General features: G+C 35.4%; 1 protein-coding gene across 30 annotated transcripts in view; it reads left to right on the top strand.

Moving 5' to 3' along the window:
* The window catches only part of LCLAT1 (lysocardiolipin acyltransferase 1), a 216060-nt gene that overhangs the window by 93068 nt on the left and 96933 nt on the right, over positions 1-26059 (top strand). For 28 of the 30 annotated variants that reach the window (XM_074012058.1, XM_045369564.2, XM_074012055.1 and 25 more), the window contains one exon: positions 5271-5469. In XM_074012058.1, coding sequence (XP_073868159.1) covers positions 5286-5469 — 184 coding nt within the window. In that variant the 5' untranslated portion in view covers positions 5271-5285. Of the gene's footprint in view, positions 1-5270; positions 5470-24489; positions 24647-26059 lie in introns of all 30 variants that reach the window. The other 2 variants (XM_074012061.1, XM_074012060.1) reach the window with 1 other exon arrangement.

Here is a 26059-nt window from a genome sequence, read left to right as displayed (position 1 = left end):
TAGTGGCTCAAATACGGTAGAACTGTACTGACTTACAGGGCCAGGCTGGCAAGGTACCTACGGTCTCTGAGGTCATCAAAGGGTCCTGATGTCATCAAGGGTTCAGATGTCTTCTATCCTGTTAATCCATCTAGCTTGGCCTCCAGCCTGGTATAATGTCCTCTTGTATTTGGTCAAGACTGGGTCACTGCCACTTCTTTGCCCCACTCTGGAGGAAGTCTAGAGCAAATGCTTTCTTTCTATATCAGTGACTCACGTGTCTAGTACATAGCAAGTTGCACGTATCACTTTTGCTTACTCTACTGGTAAGAGCAGCTAAAAACTGTAGTAGAATCTGGGAAATGTCTTTTTTTTTCTGGGCAGCCATGTACACAGTTAAAACTCTTACTCTGGAAGAAATGCTGGTATTCATAGGACAAGTTACTAAAAAAATTCTGCAGTAGCTGTTTCTACTGTTATTAATATTAGTAGCATTACTATTACTGCAGAATTACATTATACACCCACAGTATTTGTACAGTTTCAATTACATGCACTAAGATAGGTAAGGGAATAGTGGGCAGAGAAGAGAATGAATTGTTTCTGCTTCATATGAGATGAAATGGGAAGTATGAGTGGTTCTCTACTGAGTATGATTCTTATGTTTAAAGATAGATATTTTTAAACAACATACAAACCAATCACTTTGTCTGATGGTCAGGTAGGGTAATAGCAATATAGTACAATTTTGGGAGAAGATTGGCCGAGCTGGACTTACTGATAGTGTAATCTTTTGAGATGCACCATCCTAGGAGATTTTCAAAGATAATTTCACCTATTCCTAACTTTTGTCTTATTAGCTGTTTGGACAGTTTAACACATAGGTAAGATTTAACTACCACAGTACTAGTAAAAAATTAGTATACATTTGGAAAACTGCTGTCACTCAGCTGTTTAGTTTACTAGTTACAGCATATCAGGCAGAGAATGTTTTTTTAGTTAAGAAATGTATAGACGTTGAATTCCTTATAGCTAGGTTACAGAAAAATTGATATCCTAGTTTTGAGATAATGAATGTCTCTGTTGAAAGAAATGGAGAGGAACTCTCAAGGGTGTCTTTAATCGCCTTTTATCTCATACTTGTACAGAGAGCTAAAGGAGTTTTTAAGCAATAATAAAATATATTATTTTTAAATTCAAAGTGAATTTAATCTGAAACTTATTCTTATCCCTTATTGATGTACTTTATTTTAAGCAATCCCAAACAGTTAAAAATAATTTTCCACCAAAAATAAATTAGGATAAATGCACTTAAACTAATTATTGCTTCACAAAAATAGTCACAAAATGATCTTCTCTTTCGTTAAGTTTCTCTTGTGGATTAAAATGATTTCGTTGGCAAGATTTTTCTTGTCTTACTATTTTTAAGGAGCACATTTTCTGTGCTAAAAGAGGCATAGCAGTGAAGTGTTTTAGAATCTTAGAATTAGATGAGACTTAGAGGTCACTTTGTCTAACCTAACTCTGTGGGCAAGAATCCCTTCAAGAACAATCTGCAGGGTGACCATTCAGTCTTTGTTTGAATGTTTCTATAATTTGGAGTGCATGTCTTTGTTCCTTTCATTTTTGGACAGTTCTGTTCAACATAATCAATACTGTAAGGGTCAAACTCAGCATGTGCTCAGAGCAGTTTTTGCTTCTCAAAATCTTAACTCTGACCAAACAGTCTGATTACTACCTGGGATTATGAAAATTACTTGGAGTTCTGTCCTTTCACCATAAATCATGCCTTAAGAATTTAGAGGTCATTTTCTAACTGTCTACCTAGGGCACAGGTTTCTTCCACAGCCTTCTGATCTTTTGATACCATTCCAATCCTAGCATAAAACAGATGTTCAATAAACATAGATTGCTGAACGTGATTTTTGTCTGTACTGTTGCTCTTAACAAAGTGGGTGCTCAGTGTCTTGAAGAATGAGTTGGGATTGCAAAGCCTCAAGTAGCTAGAGATTTGGGTAACCAGACCTAAGCTGAACCTGAAAAGCAAAAGCAGATGTGGAGATGAGTTGTTATTACCTCAGACTAAATAAAGATCCATCAGAATGATAAATGAGAGTGAGAGCAGCAGGCATGATGGCAAAACTTTCTCTGTCATCTTGAGAGGAACCACTCTCATCTTTGTGTTTTTATACACGATGGAACACTTGGACATAGTAAGTAGTGGTATATAAAAGATCCTTGGAAAATGCTTCCATATTTCTATTAAATAATACACAGAGAAATCTTTGACCAATTAGGTAAAAATTATCAGAATTGTTACTCTTCAATATAAGAAACAATGCATTATAAAATTTTGTAAGATTTATTACTGTTGACACTATTATCTCTCTCGTATACTAGAAATAAAATAAATATGAGAATAGTGTCTTTTTTCCCAGTCTTTTAGTCTGGATTATTTGAATTCTGGAGTTCTTTATAGATATTACAACTTTATTTCTGTGTAGTATATTTGTTTTTCTGCCTTTGCAGGAGCTGTAAATAGGTTGACTGGATATGTCTCATCTGGTATTACAACTGATTAATGTGGACTTGAGATCTTGGCTGCCCAGAAGGTTATTTATAACCTTCAGGCATATTCTGATAGAATGCTGGATGTCAAAGGAGAGAATGTCATGTTATATGAGATGTTCCTGGACACCCGATCTTGGTGGTGGTGGTGGAGGTGATTTTTTTTTTTTTTTTTTTTTTTGAGACAACATTCTCTTGCCCAGCTGGAATGCAGTGGTGTGGTCAGATCTCACTGTAACCTGAAATTCCTGGACTTGAGCAATCCTTCTGCCTCTGCCTCCTGAGTAGCTAAGGCTCTGGGCATGTGCCACAATGCCTAGCTTTTAAAATGTTTTTGTAGAGCTGGAGTCCTGCTATGTTGCCTAGGCTAGTTTTGAACTCTTGGCCTCAAGCGATCTTCCTGCCTGAGCCTCCCAAAGTGCTGGGATTACATGTGTGAGCCACCACACCCATCCCAGTCTTGGATTTTTAAATTTTGTTATTTTTCATAATGAAAAGCAAAGGATTGTTTGGAATCCATAGGTATCATATGTTAGAGATTGCATATATAGGGTTATGTATGAGGTTTGGGATTTATAGGCTTAAGATTTTTAACTCTTGGCCAGGTGCGGTGGCTCACACCTGTAATGCCAGCACTTTGGGAGGCCGAGGTGGACGAGTCGTGAGGTCAGGAGTTCAAGACCAGTCTGGCCAACATGGTGAAATCCCGTCATTATTAAAAATACAAAATATTAGCTAGGCGTGGTGGGCGGGTGCCTGTAATCTCAGCTACTCGGGAGGCTGAGACAGGAGAATCGCTTGGACCCAGGAGGCGGAGGTTGCAGTGAGCCAAGATCACGCCACTACACTCCAGCCTGGGTGACAGAGCGAGACTCCATCTCAAAAGAAAAAAAAAATGACATTTTTTGCTGTGGGTCCAAGCCCGGAGGACTCTGCCATGATCCTTTTTACCAGGAGGTCTTACATGTAGGTATTTCACTTTCAAGGGACTTTTTAGAGTAGGGGTTATAATTAGTTGAGCAGTTATGGACCCTTTTGAAAATTTGATGAAAACTGCAAGCATTTTACTTAACAAAGTATGTGTACACATTGACATATCTTTATATACAGCTTAAGAGGAATACATTTTTATTGACCTCTTGGAGGCCGTCCTTCTAGGACATAATAGGTACTGGATTAAATACCCATGCTGAAAGTGAACCTCAGCTGTGGGAAAGTAACTTAATGAGGACCTATGGGATATCTGTAGCTACTTAGTCCAAATGATTTTGTATCAAGATGTTAACACCTTGACTCTGTAGCAATTTGGACATAAAACTTTTCTAACTTCTTTTTACTTTCTAGTATATTTCTTTAGCTAATATTATTTTGAACCAGTGTTTTATTGATCCTATTATGTGTTTCAAAGTCTTACTGTTTCATATTTCATTTTTTTAAAAATGCTTTTTTGTTGTGAAGTATAGCAAACATACCAAAAAGTTATTAAAACACAAATGTACAATTTAATGAAAAATTTTGAGGGTAACTGTCAACTAGGTCAAGAAATACAACATTGTCAGCTCTCCAGCAAGCTACCTAGACTTCCAATCAAAACACCCTCCTTTTGGTAGAAGTTCGTCTGACTTTTAAGATAGTTATTTTCTTCTTGTTCTTTATAATTTTAGCATCTATATAATCATCTTTAAAATATCTTAATCTTTTAGAAAGTCTTGTATATTGACATTTATTGTATATATTTTTGTTTGTTTTGCTGTCTCTCAAAATTATGCTTCTGTGTATCTTTCATGTTTCTATAGGTACTTGTAGTTCATCTACTTTAATTGTTGTATAATTTTTCCATTATATGAGTACACCACAGTTTGTCTATTGGCTGTACCTTGTTTAAGATTATCATGATATTCGCAAAGAGAACTTTTGATTCTGTACTGTATATTTGCCTTTAGATAAATTTCTCTATTAATAAGTCAAATATTAACTAGTAAATTTGTTACATGTAAATAATTTGAGAATTCAAATAGGAGTTTGAAATCAATAATCAGGTTTTATTATAAGCTGTTATTTTACTTTCAAGAACTCGTAAGTCTGTAATATATTGTTTTTCTAAATATTTCATATGTATTGTATACCTGGCCCATCAGAAAAGTGAATTAAGCAAATTCAGCAAATATTTGAACATTACTGTGTTCCAGGTATTAAGGCTTGTAGTATTTTAGTAGATGTATAGTTAATTTATTCTTTATATAGTGTCAAAATAAGTAAGATCTATGTTTTTGTTTTTAAAACATCATAGTACAGGAGGCTATAAAGTGAACAGTTTAACTTTCTGGGTTATTTTTTCCCCTGTACCCAGTGCTAATTCTTTGACTATTCTTTCTAGAAAAAAGGTAATAATGTTACATATATATATATCCTTAAAATATTACACAGTAGAATCTTGATATACTACAACCTTTTATACTTTCTTTTTACTTAATAAGGTATCTTGATTTCAAGGATAATTAGCATTTTTTAAATTAGGAAATCACAGAAACTTAAAATAGAAATAGTGCTTGATATTCTCATTCTTCTAGATAACGTCACCACCCAATTTTTTATTATAGAAGCAAGGATCATGGGAAATACTAACTTTTATATATTGGAAATCTTAAGATTTATTTATAGGGCATGATAAAACTTACCTATGGAAAATCATATTTTTCTCTATATCTGTATTATTTTCTTAGGCATTATTGGAGACCATGTTTGGTGTAAAAGTGATTATAACTGGCGATGCATTTGTTCCTGGAGAAAGAAGTGTCATTATAATGAACCATCGGACAAGAATGGACTGGATGTTCCTGTGGAATTGTCTGATGAGATATAGCTACCTCAGATTGGAGAAAATTTGCCTCAAAGCCAGTCTCAAAAGTGTTCCTGGATTTGGTAGGTTACTCATACATTATTTTAAGTGGCTCATTCATTTTGCTGTAAAACTGACATAAGCATTAAAGCAATTCCATTTTTTTCCTCATTGGGCTAAAAACAATCTCAGGTTCTTTTGTCTTTAGTGGATCTGTTATGGCAGATGACTTTATTTTAATCTCTTTTTAAAAAAATCTTACTCTGAAAGAGAAAATAAACTATTCTCAAGGAAATGGATATATAGTATCTGAGGACCACCACATTGAAGGATATGAATTAATAGTTTAGTAACTTTTTATTGCAGGTAGTACTTGTGATTTTGGCCAGAAACTGGTCTGTGCTGATAAACTACTTGACATTGACGGATTGATTGATATTCGTGTAGTAAATATTAATTGAATACCTAGGTTCCAAGCATTCATTATACTAGGTGCTAGTACTTTCTGAACTTCCCCAATCTATAACTTTAAAATTTTTAAAAAGTCTTTTTACTTTGCTTGTATAATATTAAAGTTCCTGGAAATGTTTATTTTAAATGGCTAGGAATACAACATGTGCCTTGTGTGTTGCAGAAGTAGGGATATTTCAGCATTGCATGTTAAAAATAAATGGCCTCCTTTCTCAACTTACTACTTAATGTGAAATAAGGGAGGGGACAGATTATAAATATATTCAAATCAGTTATTCCCATGGGTATATGAAGTACCCACTGTATCCTCCTGACAGCCTCATTAATTATATTTATACTTCTGTGGTTTACCTAGGTAACACTTCTTACTTATTTAAATTATGTACTCTCTTAAACCATGCCTCTATTAGTGTACTGACATGGTTTATGATTTGTGAGGGCAAAGGGCAGGCCCTCACAGGATAGACTAGTAAGGTGTTTGTAGTTGATTTACTGTTTTTTGTTTTTTTGTTTTTTGTTTTTGAGATGGAGTCTCGCTCTGTCACCCAGGCTGGAGTGCAGTGGCGCTATCTCGGTTCACTGCAAGCTCCGGCTCACTGCAAGCTCCACCTCCCAGGTTCATGCCATTCTCCTGCCTCAGCCTCCTGAGTAGCTGGGACTACAGGTACCCGCCACAACGCCCGACTAATTTTTTTGTATTTTTAGTAGAGATGGGGTTTCACTGTGTTAACCAGGATGGTCTCAATCTCCTGACCTCGTGATCTGCCCACCTCAGCCTCCCAGCATGCTGGGATTACAGGCTTGAGCCACCGCACTTGGTCAACTGTTTGTGTTTTAATTGCCTTTGTACTTATAGCTTTATCTTTCTCTTTGCCGCTTTTCCAATATAGTGATCTCAGGGCAGTCAGATTTCTTACATGGCAGCTGGCTTTCCCTAGAGAACAGTCTCACTTGAGAACCAGCAAGAAGCTACAAGGTATTTTATGACCTAGCCTTAGAATTCAAACAACATCACTCCTACCATATGTTATATTGGTGGAAGCAGTTACTATCCTCAAAGATTCTAGAGGACGGAGCATAGACCCCATAGATTGAAGATGTGTCAAAGATGTCAGTATTTAAAAACTGCCACATCCCTAAGAGGACTGATAAATATAAAAGAGAAGGCACATATTACCAGTAGCAAGATTGATTCTACATGAGATATACTAACAGGATATTAAGAATAACATTATGCCAATGACTTTAAAAGTGTATATGAGATTTAAAAAATACAGAAAAATGCAACTGACAAAATCTGACATCAACAGAAAATGAAAAAGCCACAGTTATGTGTCTAATAGAGATTGAATCCATAATTAAAAGTCTTCTTACAGAGGTTTTTGAAGGACAATGGCAACTGTGTATTTTTCTTCACCCTAATTGTGAAAAATTTATGAAATCAAGCAGGAGAGGAAAGAAAACCATGTATCACCTATCTCTTTAGTATGAGAAGACAAATAATGCCATAAGCTTTCAATTGATTTATGAAGAGAAGTAAATTCCAAAACATTTCCTTCTGCCCTCCCATCTTTACAAATTTAAGAGTGCTAAGAGTGGAGAGAAGAAGATTAAGAGTAGAATGGCATGCACCTGGGGCGTGCCGGCAATTCTGTCCCTTCTAGTGGTAGAGCATTGTGTGCATGCGTGTGTTCACCCCCCAGGGTCAAAAAAAACTTGCCTTCCCAGCATTCTTGCTTCCAGTAAAGCCACACCAGAGCATCCACAAACAGCTGCAGCCTAGGCCAGTGAGGCACTCAGTAGACACCACTGATGTTGATGAAAGCTGAAGAAATCATATGGAGTCTATATTACTGTTGTTGCACGGAACCAAAGTCAAAGTGTCCTGTCCAACTGAGACTATACAGCATATCTACAGGAAAAGGTTTTTCCATATAAAAGCTATATCATAAAATTGGAAAAAGTGGCTGTTCCATTGTATGCACAGATACCAGTGTAGGGACACGGGAAATGTGAAAAAGCAAGGAAACTTGATACCTTCAAAGGAACGCAAACATGCTCCAGTTAATATACCCCAAAGTAAAGGAAACCTATCAAATGCTTGAAAAGGAATTCAAAATAAAGATCTTAAGGAAACTCAGCAAAATACAAGAGAACACAGATAAAGGATTCAGCACAATCAGGAAACAATTCATGATCTGAATGAGAAATTCAGGAAAATGGTAGGTATCATAAAAAGAATCAGAAATCTCAAAACTGAAAAATTCAGTAAATGAAATAAAAATAAAATCAAGAGCTTCAACAATAAACTAGATCAAGAAGAAGAAAGAATTTCTGAACCTGAAAACACATGTTTTCAAGTAACCCAGTCAGATCAAAATAAAGAATGAAGAAAGCTTACAGAACATGTGGAACACCATTAAGTGATCAATTTTTGCATCATGGGAGTTGGAGAAGAAGACGTGAAAAAAGGCATTGAAACCTACTTAATGAAATAATAGCTGAAAACTGTCCAAGTCTTGGGAGTGATATGGACATCCAGATACAGGAAGCCCAATGATCTTCAAATAGGTTGAACCTGAAAAGGGCTTCTCCAAGGCATTTTATGGTCAAGCTCTCAAAAGTCAAGAGAGAATTCTATAAACAGCTAGAGAAAGGTGTCAAATCACATAAAAGGGAATCCCCATCAGACTAATGGCAGATTTCTTAGCAGAAACTTTACAGACCAGGAGAGAATGGGATGATATATTCAACGTGCTGAAAGGAAAAACTGCCAGCCAAGGATACCATAACTGGCAATGCTATTCTTTAGAAATAAAGGAGAAATAGTCTTTCCCAGACAAGTGAAAATGAGGGAATTCATCATGACTAGACTGACTCTAAAAGAAATGATTAATTACTTCTGCATCTGGAGTAAAAAAATGATATCTAATTATTATGAAAACATGCAGATAAAACACACTGATAGAACAGACATGTAGATGAAAAAGAGAAGGGACTCAAACATTAACACTACAGAAAAATCACCAAATTGCATAGATAAAAACAATGAGACAGGAAGAAAGGTACAAAGGATATACAAAATAACCGGAAATCAATTTAAAAGTAGTGGGGATAAGTGCTCACATATTAATAACCTTGAATGTAAAGCATTTAAATTCCCCAATTAAAAAATATAGACTGGCTGAATGAATTTTTAAAAAAAGACAAAGCAGGACCCAACTATATGCTGCCTACAAGAAACTGACTTCACCCGTGAAGATACACATAGACTGAAAATGAAGGAATTGAGAACGAAATTCTATGCACATGGAAACCAAATACGAGCAGGAGTAGGTATAGAGTATCAGATGAAATAGACTTCAAGTTAAAAAAAGAAAAAAACCCCACAACATAAAAAGTGACAAAGAAGGCAATTATTAATATATAGTGATAAAGGGATCAATTCAGCAAGAGGATGTAACAATAAAATACACACACGCGTGCGCTAAACACCAGAGCCCCCAGATATATAAAGCAAATATATCTATATTTAGACCCCAATATAGTAATAGTTGGGGACTTCAACACCTCACTCTCAGCAACAGATAGATGATCCAGACAGAAAATCAATCAAGACATATACTGGATTTAAACTGCACTATAGACCAAGTGGACCTAACAGATATTTAAATAATATTTCATTTAACAGCCACAGAATATACATTATTTTCATCAGTTCATGGAACATTCTGCAGGACAGATCATGTGTTAGGCCACAAAACAAGTCTCAGCAAATTTTAAAAAATTGAAATTATGTTAAGTATCCTGTCAGACCACAATGAAATAAAGTTAGACATTAATAACAAGAGGATATTTGGAAACTGTACCAATGCTTGGAAATTAAACATGCTTCTGAATGACCAATGGGTCAGTGAAGAAATTAAGAAGGAAATAAAAAAAATTTGAAGCAAATGAAAATAGAAACATAACATACCAAAACCTATAGGATACAACAAAAGCAGTAGTAAGAGTGCAGCTTATAGCAGTAAATGCCTACATCAAAAAAGTAAAAAGATTTCAAATAAATCACCTGATGCACCTCTATGAACTAGGAAAGCAAGAACAAACCAAACTGAAAATTAGCAAAAGGAAAGATTAGAGCAGAACTAAACAAAATAGAGACTGAAACATATGAAGGGTCAATGAAACGGAATGTTGATTTTTTTGGAAAGATAAATAAAACTGATAAACCATTAGACTAAGTAACAGAGAGAAGATGAAAAAAAAAATTAGGCCAGGTGCAGTAGCTCATGCGTTTAGCACTTTGGGAGGCCAAGGTGGGTGGATCACCTGAGGTCAGGAGTTGGAGACCAGCCTGGCCAATATGATGAAACCCTATCTCCACTAAAATACAAAAATTAGGCGGGCGTTGTGGCAGGCACCTTTAATCCCAGCTCCTTGGGAGGCTGAGGTAGGAGGATCGCTTGAACCCAGGAGGTGGAGGTTGCAGTGAGCTGAGACTGCACCACTGCACTGCAGTGTGGGTGGCAGAGCCAGACTCCATCTCAAAAAAAATAAAAAAATAAAAAAATTTGAAATGTAATAAAAAATTATAAATGTAATATGAGATATTACAACTGATACTACAGATATAAAAAAGATCATTAGAGAATATTATGAGTTACTATATGCCAGCCAATTGGAAAACATAGCAGAAATTGATAAATTCCTGAACGTATAAGCTATCAAGATTGAAATAGGGAAACATAGAAAACCCGAACAGATCAATAACAAGTAATGAGATTAAATCAATTATTAAAAACATCTCCCAGCAAAGTAAAGCTCAGGATCAGATGGCTTTACTACTGAACTCTACCAACCTCCCCTGAACTTTTTTTTTTTTTTTTTTTTGAGATGGAGTTTGGCTCTGTTGCCCAGGCTGAAGTGCAGTGGTGCGATCTTGGCTCACTCAAACCTCCACCTACCTGGTTCAAGCGATTCTTCTGCCGCAGCATCCTGAGTAGCTGGGACTACAGACACGCGCCACCATGCCCAGCTAATTTTTGTGTTTTTAGTAGAGATGGGGTTTCACCGTTTTGGCCAGGATCTCTTGATGTTGTGATCTCCTGCCTCGGCCTCCCAAAGTGTTGGGATTACAGGTGTGAGCCACTGCGCACCCGGCCCTTTTTTTTTTTTTTTTTTTTTTGACAGAGTCTCACTCTCACACATGCTAGAGTACAGTAGCATGATCATAACTTACTGCAGTCTTGAACTTCTGGGCTCAAGTGGTCCTTCCACCTCACCCTCCTCCTGAGTAGCTAAAACTGTTAATACAAGCTTGCACAATGATGCCTGGCTAATTTTTTAAAAAATAGAACTTTAGAGCCAAGCATGTTTAGTCAGGATCTAGACACCACTAAATGTTCTCTTTTAATGTTATATATACTGTTTTAACAGGCTTGGCTGGTCTACCTTCAATTTATTTAAGAACATGTATTATAAAACTATGTAAACAAAAACCTTATATCACTGTGTATGGATCATGCTAAAGTAAACCGCTAATCATTTTAAGAAATCTTCTCTTGGATAAATGGTTTGTACTTCTTAATCATGGTCCATCTTAAATTAGATGTCAAAAAAAAATTTGAATGATTCAATTTGGGTATAATTTCAGGAGAAGGAAAAGGTAAAAGAATCTCTAATAATTTGTTATTATGTGCTGTGTGCAGAATACTGTGTAAGGGATTTTATATACATTATCTTATTTAAAGGTCACAACTGCATATCATAACATAATCCTCTTAAAGAAAATGGAGTTTAAGAATGTTAAATAATTTGCCTTGTTCCACATAGATACTATGGAGTGGCAATAAATTATGAAACCGGGTCTATTTAGTTCTAGAGTCAAGGCATAAAAATATTTAATTTTAAATAAAATGTTTAATTACTTAAATTTTTATGTATTATAACTAACAGGTACATTGTACAAAATCAAAAGCTACAAAGAGTTGTATACAGAAAATAAAGTTTTGTCTCATCCTGGCTCTGTAGTCATTCGGTTTCCCCAAAACAGTTGTTAATAGTTGTTTTCAGAGCTATTCCATGCATGAACAAGCAGATTGTTTTCTTCCACTTAATTTTGTTAAATAGAAATGGGTGCAACAAAATACATATACTGTTCTTCATATTATTTTAAAAGTATTTAGCAATATATGTTGGAGATTATTCCATGTCAGTGTATCTATTGCTGCATTATTTTAAAATGATATCATAGTATTTAAGGATACATGATATTTTTAACCCATCCACTGTTTAAATTTTTCCAATCTTCAGCACTTACTAATAATGTTGCAGTGATTTTCTTTGTCTATGCAGTATTTCACATAAAACTAAATTTATCAGCAAGAGTTGAAACCTGGATCAGAATATGAGAGATATTGTCCATATCCATCCATAGGGATTAAATCAATTTATATTTTAAACAATGATATATATGCTGTTTCATTACACTCTCAAAAACATGGTGCTATGAAATACCTGGGTCTTTGTCAAACATAGTTAGATAAAGAAGATATTTCAATGTAGGTTTATATTTATTTTTCTTTCTTTTCCTTTCTATTTTTTTTAATTTTTTTTTTTTTTGAGACGAAGTCTGCCTCTTGTCCCCCAGGCTAGAGTGCAGTGGCGCAACCTCGCCTCCTGGGTTCAAGCAATTCTCTTGCCTCAGGCCCCCAAGTAGCTGGGATTACAGGCGCCTGCCACCATGCCCAGCTAATTTTTGTATTTTAAGTAGGGACGGGGTTTCACCATGTTGGCCAGGCCGTTCTTGAACTCCTGACCTCGTGGTTCGCCCGCCTTAGCCTCCCAAAGTGCTGGGATTATAGGCGTGAGCCACCACCCCCGGCCATATTTATTTTTCTTAAAGGTGATGAAGCTGGACATTTTTCTGATCAGCACGGGAGTTTTTACCTGCTCCGTTTCCGACCTGGGCGGGTTCACCCCTCCTTAGGCAACCTCGTGGTCCCCGGCTGTAAGGAGGTCACCATATTGATGCCGAACTTAGTGCAGACACCTGATAGGCATAGGGCACTACAACCCAGAACTCCTGGACTCAAGCAGTCCTCCAGCCTCAGCCTCCCGAGTAGCTGGGACTGCAGGCACGCGCCACTGCGCCCAGCAGAGGCTGGACATTTTTCTATTGGAATGTTAGTCTTTATCCTTTTGGGTTATACGAATTCTTAGTAGAAATATTAACATTTTGTCTGGGGTGAGTTGCTAATATTTCCTCTGTCTTTTGTCCTTTTTCTTTGTTTAGGTTATTTTTTTTTCTAGTGGAAATACTGTTTTTGTGCAAACTGATTAATCTTTTATGTCATCTGGATTTTATAGCAAACTTAGCTTTTCCATCATGCTTTTATGGTTTCACTTGTCATGGTTATTCTGGTCTAAGCTAGGAGAGCTGGGCATGGTAATTCCAGCTTTTTGGTTGGCTGAGGAGTTGAGCCCAGGAGTTTAAGGCTACATTGAGCTATGATTGTACCACTGCACTCTAGCCTGGGTGGCAGAGTAAGACCCTGTCTCTTAAAAAAAAAAAAAAAAAAAGTTATTAAACAAAAAAATCTAGAGGAAAGGGACTTCTTGTTTATCGCCCCAAATAGCTACTCAGCCCAGTACTCTTTTCTGAATAAGTAATCTTTTCTTGATTAGTGTGAAAATGTCACATTTTATCAGGTTTTATTTTATTATGCGTAAGTACCATGCTGTTTTATTTACCATACCCTTCTATTACTTTTAATGTATTACTTATATTCAATAAAATTAACCAGTTTTAAATTGCATATCGTCATGTAACTCACAACAGATGAGTTAGTTGTATCCTTGTGCCCTTTTGCACCCAAACCCCTAGATAATATGGTAAATGTGTCTTTAACTTTCTAATTTACTTCCATACAATTTTTCTCATTTTACATTTTTACCAGTAATGTAAGAGAGAGTTCCAGGTGTCCCATATCCTTGTCAGCATTAGGTATTATCAGTCTTTCTGACTTCAGCTATTTTTGTGCCTTTGTTGTGGCAACAATTTTTCTTTTAAGACTAGGGATTTTGATCCTCTTCTCATGTGCTCATTGGCCATTCATACATGCTCATACAGCATGTTTTGTGATGGTTCTAGTCGTATATTTTCTCCTTTATGGGTTGTTTCTTCTTTATTGCTCTGTAAGAGTTCTTTGAAAATTCTGGATATAGGCTCTTTATAGATATGATTTTTGCAATTTTTTACCCCAGACTGTGGTTTGCCTTTTTACTTTTTTTAAACCTGTCTTTCAAAGAGCAAACTTTATCTTCATGAGGTCTTTTTAATCCATTTCTTCTTACTGTTCTTTCATTGTCTAACCTTGTGTCACAAATATTTTCTCCTCCCAAGAAGTTTAATGGTCTTACTTCTTAACTTTATGTATGACCCATTTTGATGCAATTTTTATTGTGAGGCAGGGTCAAGGTTTATTTTTTTTCCTATACAGCTTTCCAGTTTTCCATCAGCTTTTATTGAAAAGTCTGCCCACTATCCACTGAACTAACTTAACTCCTTTTTTTGAAAATTAGTTGTCCGGTAAGTGTTATTTCATCAGTATCATACTGTCATGATGCTGTAATTTTATAGCAAGAATTGAAATCAACAGTTATTTTAAATTTTTTTCAACTATTTGAGTATTTTTCCTCTCTATTAAAATTTTAAAATAAGCTTGGTAATTTCTTCAAAAAATCCTCAAGATTTTTATTGTGATTTAATTCAATCTAATTTCCCTTTGCAGTACTTGTAGTTTTTCATATAAAGGTCTTTCACAACTTGCATTTGATTTGTTTCTGCATATGTTTGATTCATGCTATTTTGGAGTTGTTTTAAATTTGTACTTTCCAGTTGTTTGCTGCCAGTTTATAGAAATGCAGTTGAGTTTTGTATCTTGCAACTTTTCTGAATTCAACTATTCTGCCTGCTTTGTGGGTTCCTTAGGGTTTCTATATTCATAATCACATTGCTTGTATGTAAATATTATTTTAATTTTAATATTCAACTTCTATACCTTTTTTTTTTTTTTTTTTTTTGCCTTACTGCAGTGGCTATTCTTTTAGTAAAATGTTAAGTAGAAGTGTTGAGAGCAGACATCCTTGCCATGTTCCTGATCTTAGGTAGAAAGCCTGGAGCCTTTCACTGTAGAGTATAATGCTAACTATAGATTTTTCACAGATGCTCTTAATTAGGTTGAGGAGTTCCCTTCTATTCCTGATTTGCTGTGACTTTTATCATAAAATGGTGTTGAATTTGGTTTTAATGCTTTTTCTGTATCTTTTAAAATGATAAGATGAGTTTTCTCCCTTGTTCTATTAATATGTTAAATTGCATTGATTAATCTCTGATGGTAAACTAACCTTACATTTCTAGGATTATCTCCACTTAACTTTTTTATATATTGTTGGATTCAATATGCTAATAGCTTTAAAGAGTTTTTATATCTGTGTTAATTAGGGATTTTGTTCTTTTTTCTTGTGAGATACATATCTGTTTGTGACCTCATAAAATCAGATGGTCAGTGTTCTCTCCTTGCATGTTTTCTGTTAAGAGTTTGTATAGGACTGATGTTATTTCCTTTTTAAATGATTAAAGGAGTTCACCAGTGAAGCCATCTAAGCATGGAATTTTCTTTAGTGGGTGTCTTTTTAATTACAAACTAAATTTTTTGAGTTGTTATAGAATTCTTTACTTCTGTTTCTTGTAATTTTTCTTTTCAAGAAATTGTGTTATCTAAGTTGTCAAACTGAAGTGTCAAACTAAGGCATCAAGTTGTTAATAATATTTTGTTAATTTTTTAATGCTTAAAGAGTCTGTAGTTAATCCCTTCCTTTATTTCTCACTTTTCTTGTTCAATCTGGCTGGAGTTTTGTCAGTTTTTTTGATTTGCCCCTCTCCCCTAAAATAATCAGCTTTTGGTTTCATTGATTTCTTCCCCTCCCCTCATCAATCTGTGTTTTTAGTTTTACTGATTTCTATTCTTATCTTTATTATTTCCTAACTTTTATGTTCTCTGGGCTTAATTTGCTTTTTAAAAAGTTTTTTAGTTTCTTGACATTGAAGCTTAAGCCTTTGATCTGATACCATGTTCCTTTTTTAACACAGGTGTTTAGGACTATACATTTTCTTTCAGCACTGCTGTAGTTGTGTGTTGTATCCACATATTTTTCTGTGGACTGCCTTTAGCCCGAGGCTGAAAGCTTTGGAGAAGGGAACATACTCTTAGAGCTTTCCATCTTCCTTCTTGCAAGTGAACATGAACTCCCACCAGTCTGTCTGCTTCTACTCCCTCTCTAGTACCTTCTGATGATTACCTTTATTTTATGTCCAAATTTTGTCATTGTTTTCTACAGAGACGATTTGACCGATAGAGTCTTAACTCCATCATGCTAGAAAATGGAAACTGCTTAAGGACTTTTTTCCTTTTTAACTGTTAAGAAAAAGATTCCTGAAGCATAGGATTTTAGACTTGACATAAAATTTAGAGATTACTTAGTTTCTCTCTGTGCAATACAGGAATCATCTCTGACTCATTCTTTCTTCAATTAGTTACCAAATCCTAGTTTTTCTCAAAATATAAAAATATTCTCTTGCCAATTATGCTGTTAGTAGCTTCCAGGTTACAGCTGAGCTTCTGATAGCTTGGTCCTTTGGATTATCCTTCCCTTCCTTCAGTCCCACCCTTAAATACCCAGTAGGGCTAGAGTCTTCTCAACTTCCTCTCTGTGTGTTACTTGTATCAGCTTTGAATACCTGATGTATGTCCTGTGCCTAAGGGATTATTCTCTTGTTTATCCCGAGGCCCACTTTGGATATTGGTTTATAAAGGTGGATACACTCTCCTACCCCTTACCTTACAGAAATTCATATTAGACTTATGGTCCATAATCTCTTTCCTTGACCACTGAGTGTTTATTTCTCCTACTCTGTACTGGTATAGTCATTTTTATCATTCCAAACCTGTCCTGCAAGACAAGAGGAAAACTCGTCTTGAGCCCCATTTAAGTATTTCAGTCTTAACTTTTCCATTTGTTTATTTTCTTTTCCTTCCTGAGTTATAAGCTATTTATAGAGTACCTTACCCATTGTAGGCTCTTAACTATTTGTAAGCTTGATAGGATTTCATGAGAATGCAAGCTACTAATGGGAACAGATTTTGGATTGGAGAAAAAAAGATTTTAGAACCTTGAAAGCAAACAAATACAGAGTAATTTAATCAAGGCATAAATGTAAACAGCAAACAAAACAGCATGTTTGCCAATGAGAGTTTAAAAGGGAATTAAAGTTGGAGTTTGTAGGAGGAAATGATAGGGAAAAGAATGGATGCATTGTAGTGGTCAACTATATACTGTTTGAGACTATACCAGTTTTAACTTGTTGACAATTTGGTGTAATTTTAGGGAGTGTATTTAAGATTGCTGTTCACATTTTTTTTTTCAAATAAATGTTTGCTTACCAGATGTTTAGAATATAATTATCTGGTCTATTTAATTCTTGTGCAAATGACTAAAGGAAAACACTGTATCTGTAATGCCAGGTTGGGAAATGGATGAGAGTTTAGAATAGAAAGTTCTTTTCTTAAAGTATAAAAGCAACAGACCTATGTAACAGGGTAGGAAATAAATCATTATGAGTATTTAGATTTTAGGTCAAGTTATAAAGAGTTTGTTAAATTAACTAAACTGTTTAGAATTTATTAAGATACACAGAATGGATTTTAAGAAAAAATGTTTCATAGAGTTCAACTCTCTACCATCTCTCTGATGGTACTGCATATGTAGATTTTTACTTTTAGCCAATTTTATGACCACTTAATAACTAGTGAAATGAAATATTAAACTTAAAACTGTCATAAAAAGTCCATTTGCCTAGTGATTTTGTGCCAGGAAATGCATGTGCCAATTGTACGAACCCAACTCATGGCTTCTTGGTTTCTCTGGATCATTAATCACTCTAGAGTGAGAAAAGAGTTTGAGCCTTTTAGAAAGCATGAAAAGGAGAGTAATATTAAAGAGATAGTGATTTAAAACCTGGCCAAGTCATGGATTAAGCTAGAAATTTTCCTGATATGACATCATGATTTCATATTAAATTGTTATGTAATTCTGGAATTCTAAAGCATTACATTCTGCAATGTAGTGTAGTGGTGAAAACTAGGAAAGTCACACATTGTAATATATCTGGATTATTCAGAGTGAGATCAGAGAGAAGCCAGCAGGAACAGCGTGGCCTCTGATGAATGCTTTCATCCATTCTCAGTTCTTCAGGACATACGAAGACTGTTACTGCATATGTAGAAGTTCCTGTAGTGGTCTGCTTTCACAGGATAATGGAAACTGGTTAGGAAGCTGTTCAGAAGTTCAGTCTGCCAGAATATAAACTGCCAAAATATTAAATAATTTTTTAGTCAAATCTGATGAAATGATTAGAATTTTATTTTACATGCTGTTGGTATTTTTACATATGAATTTTTCTTTTTAAAGATCCTGAATAAAAACAACTCAGTTACAATGTGTTGTTTACCTTTTTAGTACACTATAGGAACATGATTGTAATGCATGCTGCTGTTAACATGAAAGTGGTTCAATGTAGTGATATGGGAATTGGAAAGACTCATGTGGTCAGATTTCCAGTTTGATCTGTAGTTTATTGATGTATTTATAAACATTATAAATTTGTGTAAATAAATGTGCCATTGCCAACACAGTTCTAAGAATTACTAAATTTATTGAAGTCACCTTAATTTTATATACTATCATATGTTAACCATAAATAATAGATGTCTATTTGACATATTTAAAATTTGTAATGCCTAACTTTACCTCCTGTGAGAAAGAAACTTTACCCCCTTTCTTACCAGCTTCCTCCTACTTAAAACAGACATTCACTAAAATTAGAACAAAGTCATGAATATTTTCGACTCTATCCAGTTTGGTGGCTTCTTTTTTTAATTCAACACAATTTCATGCTGCTCTCCTGCTCATAACAAGAAGAATAAGATGAATGGATTCATCTTATTGATGAATCTGTTAAGATGAATCGATTCATCTTATTGGTGATTTTGTGCCAGGAAACGTACATGCTAGTTGTCCCTTCCCAAACTGTAGAAGACGCCCCATGGGACTCAGTAACACTCCACTCCTGCCAGTTCCTTTAGTGCAATCATAGGCATCAGTTTTGCTACCTACATTAGGCAAAGGTGCCTTATTACCCAAAAGTAACAACAGCTCGAGCCTTCCTGGAATGAATCTCTGCAGCTAGTGTGTTTGAAGCTCCACCTGTGACTCTTTCTTCAAAGAGGGCTTCTAGTCAAGGATTCCTGGCTACTTATTAACTATACTATAGCTATTACTGTCACAGCAAACTTTCTGATGTCCTGGCCTTCTTTATTGCATTTATTAGATTATGATATCCTATTAACTGATCATATAAAACTTCACAACAGCCTTCTTCCCCTGTGTTATTCCACATATTAACAACTAAAGGCCAGAAGTAGGACTTTACTAATCTTAACAGTGAACCACGGTGATGCACACATCCTATGACAGAGAATGAAAATACTTGATACTGGCTTTCTCAGCCTCCTGTCAGCAGGGATGGTTGTTTGAGCCAGTCTAACCAAAGGGTCTTATGGGAGAGTCTTGGAGTCTCTGCGAAAGATATTCCTCCTTAATAAGATGAAAGAAGTCAGTGAGGGGCCAATGCCACTCCCTTTCGGCTTGTGGTCAGTATTGTGTTAGCACCTGAGGCTTGCAGCTTTTGCAAACATTCCCTCAAAGAGGGGGAGGTCCTCAGACATCACGAGGATGGCATAGTAGAATGGGAGATCCCGGCTCCTGAACTTAGCGTTGGGGCCAGACTTTATTTTATGTGAGAAGCGTAAACCCAAATTGTTTATATGACTTTTAGATTAGTATTCTGTTATTTAAAGCCAAAAGCATCCTGATGTAACTTGTTTTCCCCTATTTCACCAAGCCATGAGAAATGTATCCATTGTTTGATTTCCTCATTCAGTAAATTTTATTAATGCTAGTCACGAATGAAAATTTTTATGAAAACCATCAAGTAAAGTAGAATATATTAAACATATTTTAGTTCTGTTGCCTGGAAGACACACATACATCTCTGCTTATTTTTAGATGTATAACAAATTATTTCATTTTAGCAATTCTACTGGCATTTGAAACATAAGTTTTGGTAATTGTTGATTTTGTAGTTTTGGTTGCCAGCATTGCTTGGCCGAGATGAGTTTTAATGCATGGCCTGGTAAGTAGTGGAGATATACTTTTGTTGACGAAAAGAGTCAAACTCTGTAAAATATTTGAAGAGATTTATTCTGAGCCAAATGTGACTGACTATGGCCCGTAACACAGCCCTCAAGAGGTCCTGAGAACATGTGCCCAAAGTGGTCGGGGTACAGCTTGGGTTTATATATTTTAGGGAGCCATGGAACATCAATCAAATACATTTAAGAAATACATTGGTTTGGTTCAGAAAGGCAGGACAACTTAAAGCAGGGGCTTTCAGGCTATAGGTAAATTTAAACATTTACTGGTTTACAATTGGCTGAGTTTATGTGAGGACCTGGGATTAATGGAAAGGATTGTTTAGGTTAAGGTAAAGGATTGCTGAGACCAAGTTTTTTTGTGCAGAGGAATCTCTCAGATAGCAAACTTCAGAGAGAGAGAGCAGGTTGTAAAATGTTTCTTATCAGATTCAAAAGGGTGTCTGGCGCTTAGTTGATTATCTCCCAGATCTGGAAAGAAAGGAAGGAAAACAAAGGGTGATGGGGATTCTCTATAGAATGTGGATTTTTCCCACAAAAGACTTTTCAAGGCAATTTCAAGGTATGGCAAGGTAATATATTTTGGGGTAAAACATTTTGATTTTTTTCCCTTGTTATGCCTGAGTAAGACTGGAAAGTAAGTCACAATATACAGGGTTAAACAAAGCTCATGTGATGAGAATTTATGGTTTGTAGGGCGTGATTCCCTAGATCCCTTAGAAAGGAATTTGGGCAAGATAAAAAATTAGAGCTTAGTCCTTACTTTCTTCCATTGGGAAGAAAAGAAAGGTTCAATTCATTTAAATCATCTGCCAGGCAGTTTACCAGGATTACCCTTCTTTCTAGAATGACATTGAGAACTAAGTAATTTTTTAGGATGGCACTGAAATCTAAGTAACTTAACTGAAGCTTTTGTTTTGAATATGTTAGCTGACTTCTGAATAGAGCTCAAGCCCTGAGCTGTGTGAAGTTGACAGTTTCTTTGGCCAGGAGAAATGGCTCGGAGCTTTAAGGTTATCTAATCAATCACTTACTGACATTAATGCAATTGGTTACCTAAATTGGATATCCTGTTGATGTGTACTATTTCTAATACCTCAGCAGATTTACATTGCGTTAGGCTGCTAGATATCCCAGATGTGAGCTAGGAAGCGAATTTCACCTCTGCTACTTTTAGTACCCTCAGGTCTGCTGAAAATTGAGGAATTCCTTTGCTTAAATTAATAATTACATTCTAAAATTATCTGAAAGACATGCTTTTATAACGGTAACTTCAGTAGAAAGAAATACAGAATTGGAGAGAGATTTAGGGTTTTGAATCTACTTTGTATTTGGTGGAAAAACACAAATGAAATAAATCATATAATAATCAGTTTTAAACCAACTTTGAAACGGCAGTTTGCAATAATAATAGAAAAGATATGCAAGATGAACCCAACTGTATCTCAAAGTTGGTAACTTTAATAGATAATTTGACTCCAGTGCCTTCTTTGTTGTTCTTTGTCTTGTGGCTGAGTATCTGTAAATTGTGCAGGTATTTTAAAAGAGAAAGGCAACATTGTAAGACCTGGGGGGAAAATGAATTAGCTGTTGTATTTATTATATATGTCATTGAAAATATATGGCTTTTCCCCATTTATTTCTTATAACAAATCTTACAGAAAATATTTTCCTTATGCTTGAAGTCAGATGTTTCTGAGTGTTACACTGCTGTGTAATGAATACCAGGCAGGGACATATTATGTAGCCAAGAATTAAAAATGTTCTTGCACAATGAAAATAATGTCAAAACTATATCTTTAGAAATGCTGTTACTGATAATCTTCAATTATGACAACCAAGTAATATGGTATAGTAAGCAAATTCCAAATAAGATTATTTAGGTCTTGATTTTGAATGGAAAATGGCCATTATTTGTGTATTTTTTTAGTCAAACAGAAGTTTGCATCAACAAATAGATGTTCTAAAGTAAACTTTTTATATGGAATCATTTTAGATTTATTGAAAATTTGTAAGAACAGTACAGAGAATTTTCCTATCTTTTTCACCCAGCTTCTCTGATGTTATATGGTATATCTGTCAAAACAAGAGGTTAATTTTGATACAATACTGTTAACAATGGACTTTATTCAGACTTCACCAGTTTTTCCACTAATGTCCTTTTGTGGTTCTAGGATCCAATTGAGAATACTATCTTGCTTCTAGTCATTGTATCTCCGTAGTCTTTCTTCATTTTGTGATAGTGTTTTCTTGCTTTTCATGGTGCCTTTGAAAAGTACTGGTTGGACATTTTGTAGAATGTTCCTCAGTTTGGGTTTTTCTGATGTTTTCTCATGATTAGACTAGAGCTGTAGGCTTGGGGGTAGAATACTGCAGAGGTGAAGTACCCTTCTCGTATCAGAGAGATTCATGATATCAGCCTGACTTATCACTGGTGATGTTAATCTTAATCACTTAGTTAGGTGGTATCTGTCAGGTTTTTCTACTGCAAAGATGCTGTTTTCCCCTTTACATTTACATACTCTATCCACTAAGCACAGCCCACACTCAAAGGCTGGCTGTTGGAGGAAAGGAATGAAGCTCCACCTCCTGGAGCGTAGAGTATTTATATATATTATTCGTACCTCTGTGGAAAAAATTTGCCCCTACTCCCCATTTATTTAATTAGTAATTTAATTATATCAGTATGGACTCATTCATATTTATTTTATTTTTTAGATTATAATCCGGTACTATCATTATTTTGCCACTGAAAGTAATGGCTAGCTTTGGCCATTGGGAGTTTTCTTTTCTTGAGACAAGGTCTTGCTCTGTCATCCAGGCTGGTGTGTGGTGGTGCGTTCACAGCTCACTGCATCCTTGACCTGCTGGGCTCAAGCAATCCTTCTGCCTCAGCCTCCTTAATAGCTGGGACTATAGGTACATGCCACCTTGCCTGGCTAATTTAAAATAAATTTTAAAAAACAACTTTTTATTTTTTTTTTTTTGTAGAGAAGTGGGGGGTCTCGCTATGTTGCCCAGGTTGGTCTTGAACTCCTGGGCTCAAGCCATCCTCCTGCCTTGGCTTCCCAAAGCACTGAGATTATAGGCATGAGCCACTGCGCCCAGCCTGGGAGTTCCTGAAGGTTGGCTCTTGTGTCCTTTTGACATACTGCCATCTTTTTTCTTTTAACCACTTATTTTTTGGCACTTTAAATTCTCCAGGTTCATCTTGTATTCTTCCTTGCCCCATCCCTAGACTCAGCATTTCTCTAAGGAGCCCTAGATCCCTTTTTTTGAAGAATGATGTGAGAAACTAAAATCTAGGCACTTACTATGCTCTTTATTAGTTTCCTATTGCTGCTTATACTACAAATATAGAGTGGTTTAAAGGACACAAATTTATTATATAACAGTTTTAGAGGTTTGATGTGGGTTCTGCTGGGCTGAAATCAAGGCATTGGCAGGACTGGTTTCTTTCTGTAGGATTGGTATGGGATCTGTTTCCTAGCCTTTTCTAGCTTCTAATGGATGCCTACATTCCTTGGCTTGTGGCTGCTGCTTCTGTCTTCAAAGCCAGCATTGGCTGGTTGAGTCCTTCTCACATCAGTACTAAGTCATCTTGTGCCTCCCTCTTCCACTTAAAAAAAATTATTTTTGATTTTCATAGGTACATAGTAAGTATATATATATTTATGGGGTTTCTCTCCCACCTTTAATGACACTTATGATTACACCGAGCCCACCAGAGTAATCTAGGCTAATCTCACTACGTTAAATTCATCTGATTAGCACTCTTAATTCTCCTTTGCCGTATAACACGGTGCATTCACAGTTCCAGGAATTAAGATGTGGACATCTTTTGGGGGATGATTATTCTGCCTACCATATGTTAATCGCTACTGGGATGTCTTTGATTATAGGTCCTCTCAGTGTGCACAGCTAGCAATGTACTTAGGAATCAGTTTTGCAACAGGAAGAAATATCTCAGACAATAACTCATTAAGAAAATTGGTCAAATTTCCAATCTCATATAATATGAAAGATTAGTTTGGTCTCTCTCATGTTAACATGAACCCCAAAATTGTAATCACAACCAAGAAGCCTCAGTGTCAAGCAAGAATTTTTACTGTCTGCATGTATATATGATTATGTTTGTGGAGTCTAGTGAAATTTGTAGTACAAGTGGTTTCTCCATTTTTCTCCACTTTTTGGTGTTTCAAGTTTGAAATTATATTTAGAATTAAGTTTGTTAGAATATTATGTAATTATTACTTGCTCATATTTTATACTTTGATTTCTATCTTGTATTTTCAGCACAGTCACATTTGAAACCTAACGATACAGGCATACTACAACAGGATTATTGCTGCAAAAAGGTCATAAAATTACCTCTCATCAGAGTTTTTAAAAGCCTTCGTGGAAATTAATCATCTTAGAAGAGGGATGTGGAGAGCATTACTCAGTTTGTAATGTGAGTTCAGAAAAGATAGATCTTCCCTAACTTTGTCTATCCAGCATTTAGCACCCTAATAAAAGTTGAAATTCTGAAAAGTATAACTACTTGTTACTTAATTCCCTGATTTATTTGTATAACTACTATTATTATGGACAGATCCACACTCAGTAAATACAGTATTTTCTTATGATCTTTGTGATAAAAGTTTGTATAAAATTTGCATCTGTTCCTATTGTTCATTCTCATTTAATAGAGGACTATGGGTAGCATTTCCTTGGTTGCATCCACATCCTTTATTCAGGATTGAAAATAATGTTGAAGGAGCAGTTGTCTATCTTTCTTCTGCCTTGCTTTTTGTTTCTGGTGTCGTATTCATAGTGCCATAGTAGATGCCATATTGAGTTACTATGAGTACAACAGTGATAAATTTTACCCTATTGTTGAGATTCAGTTATTAGAGCATTGGTGAGTAGTGCTGGTGTTTTCGTTACTCCCTAAATTATATTCATCTACACTGAAATGAAAAAAAAAAGTTGTAAAAAGCCTTACTTTTTATTAAGAATGCATAATGCCAAAATACACAGTCAAGTAAATAGTTATTTTTTTCCCTCCCTAGGCAACTCTAAAACTTGGTAAAAGGGAATGTAAGTCAAAACTGTGTTCTAAAATGATGAGCTAGGTTTGGACAATAGAGTATGCCCAGGGATTACTTACAACTGCTTTGAGAAGGCAATGCTGATAACATAAATGAGGTTTTAGAAAGAAGATAGCGGTAGTGGAGCTATGCCAGGATATACAGATTCTATCTTTATAAACCTGCCAGACTCCCAGCCCTCGTCTGAGAAATTCAGGTTAAAGACAGAATATCCCGCAGTGGAAAAGTATGAAAAAGACAAATTATATATACTAATTTTAACGATACAGGTTGCACTATCATAAGCTCATAGAAATATGAAATAAATGTCATTAAAATGTGATTTTTGAGGATCTCAACATTAAGAAAAATCTGAGAAACACTTTAAACGTGGATAAAATTTGCACTGATGACAATGAAATGGGAAAAAAACAAAACCCTTGCCAGGTATTCCTGTGATTTTTTTTATGGGGAAAAAAAGAGAAAAACATTTAAGCTAAAGGAAGTAAAAAATATTTAGAAATATTGGCTTGGAGTTTCTAGAAGATAGAACAAAATATTAGAAAAGTTTTATAGCAAAACCTCATGGATATTGCTACCACTTCCATCCCACATGGGGAGCAAGAAGTTTTCTCACTTGGAATGCAGAAATACATTCGATCTGTCAGTATTGTTCAGTCTAGAACATCCTTTACAAGTATGAGACTCTGCAGAATTAGTAAACATTCAAGGAAAATGTTAAACAGTATCTAGTACTAAAAACTGGAAAATCTAATCTCTGATGAATAAATAAT

This window comes from Macaca fascicularis, chromosome 13 (assembly GCF_037993035.2).
Source record: "Macaca fascicularis isolate 582-1 chromosome 13, T2T-MFA8v1.1".
Taxonomy (NCBI): Eukaryota; Metazoa; Chordata; class Mammalia; order Primates; family Cercopithecidae; genus Macaca; species Macaca fascicularis.
Note: the sequence above shows the minus strand (reverse complement) of the source record. Positions and strands in the feature narration are given on the sequence as shown.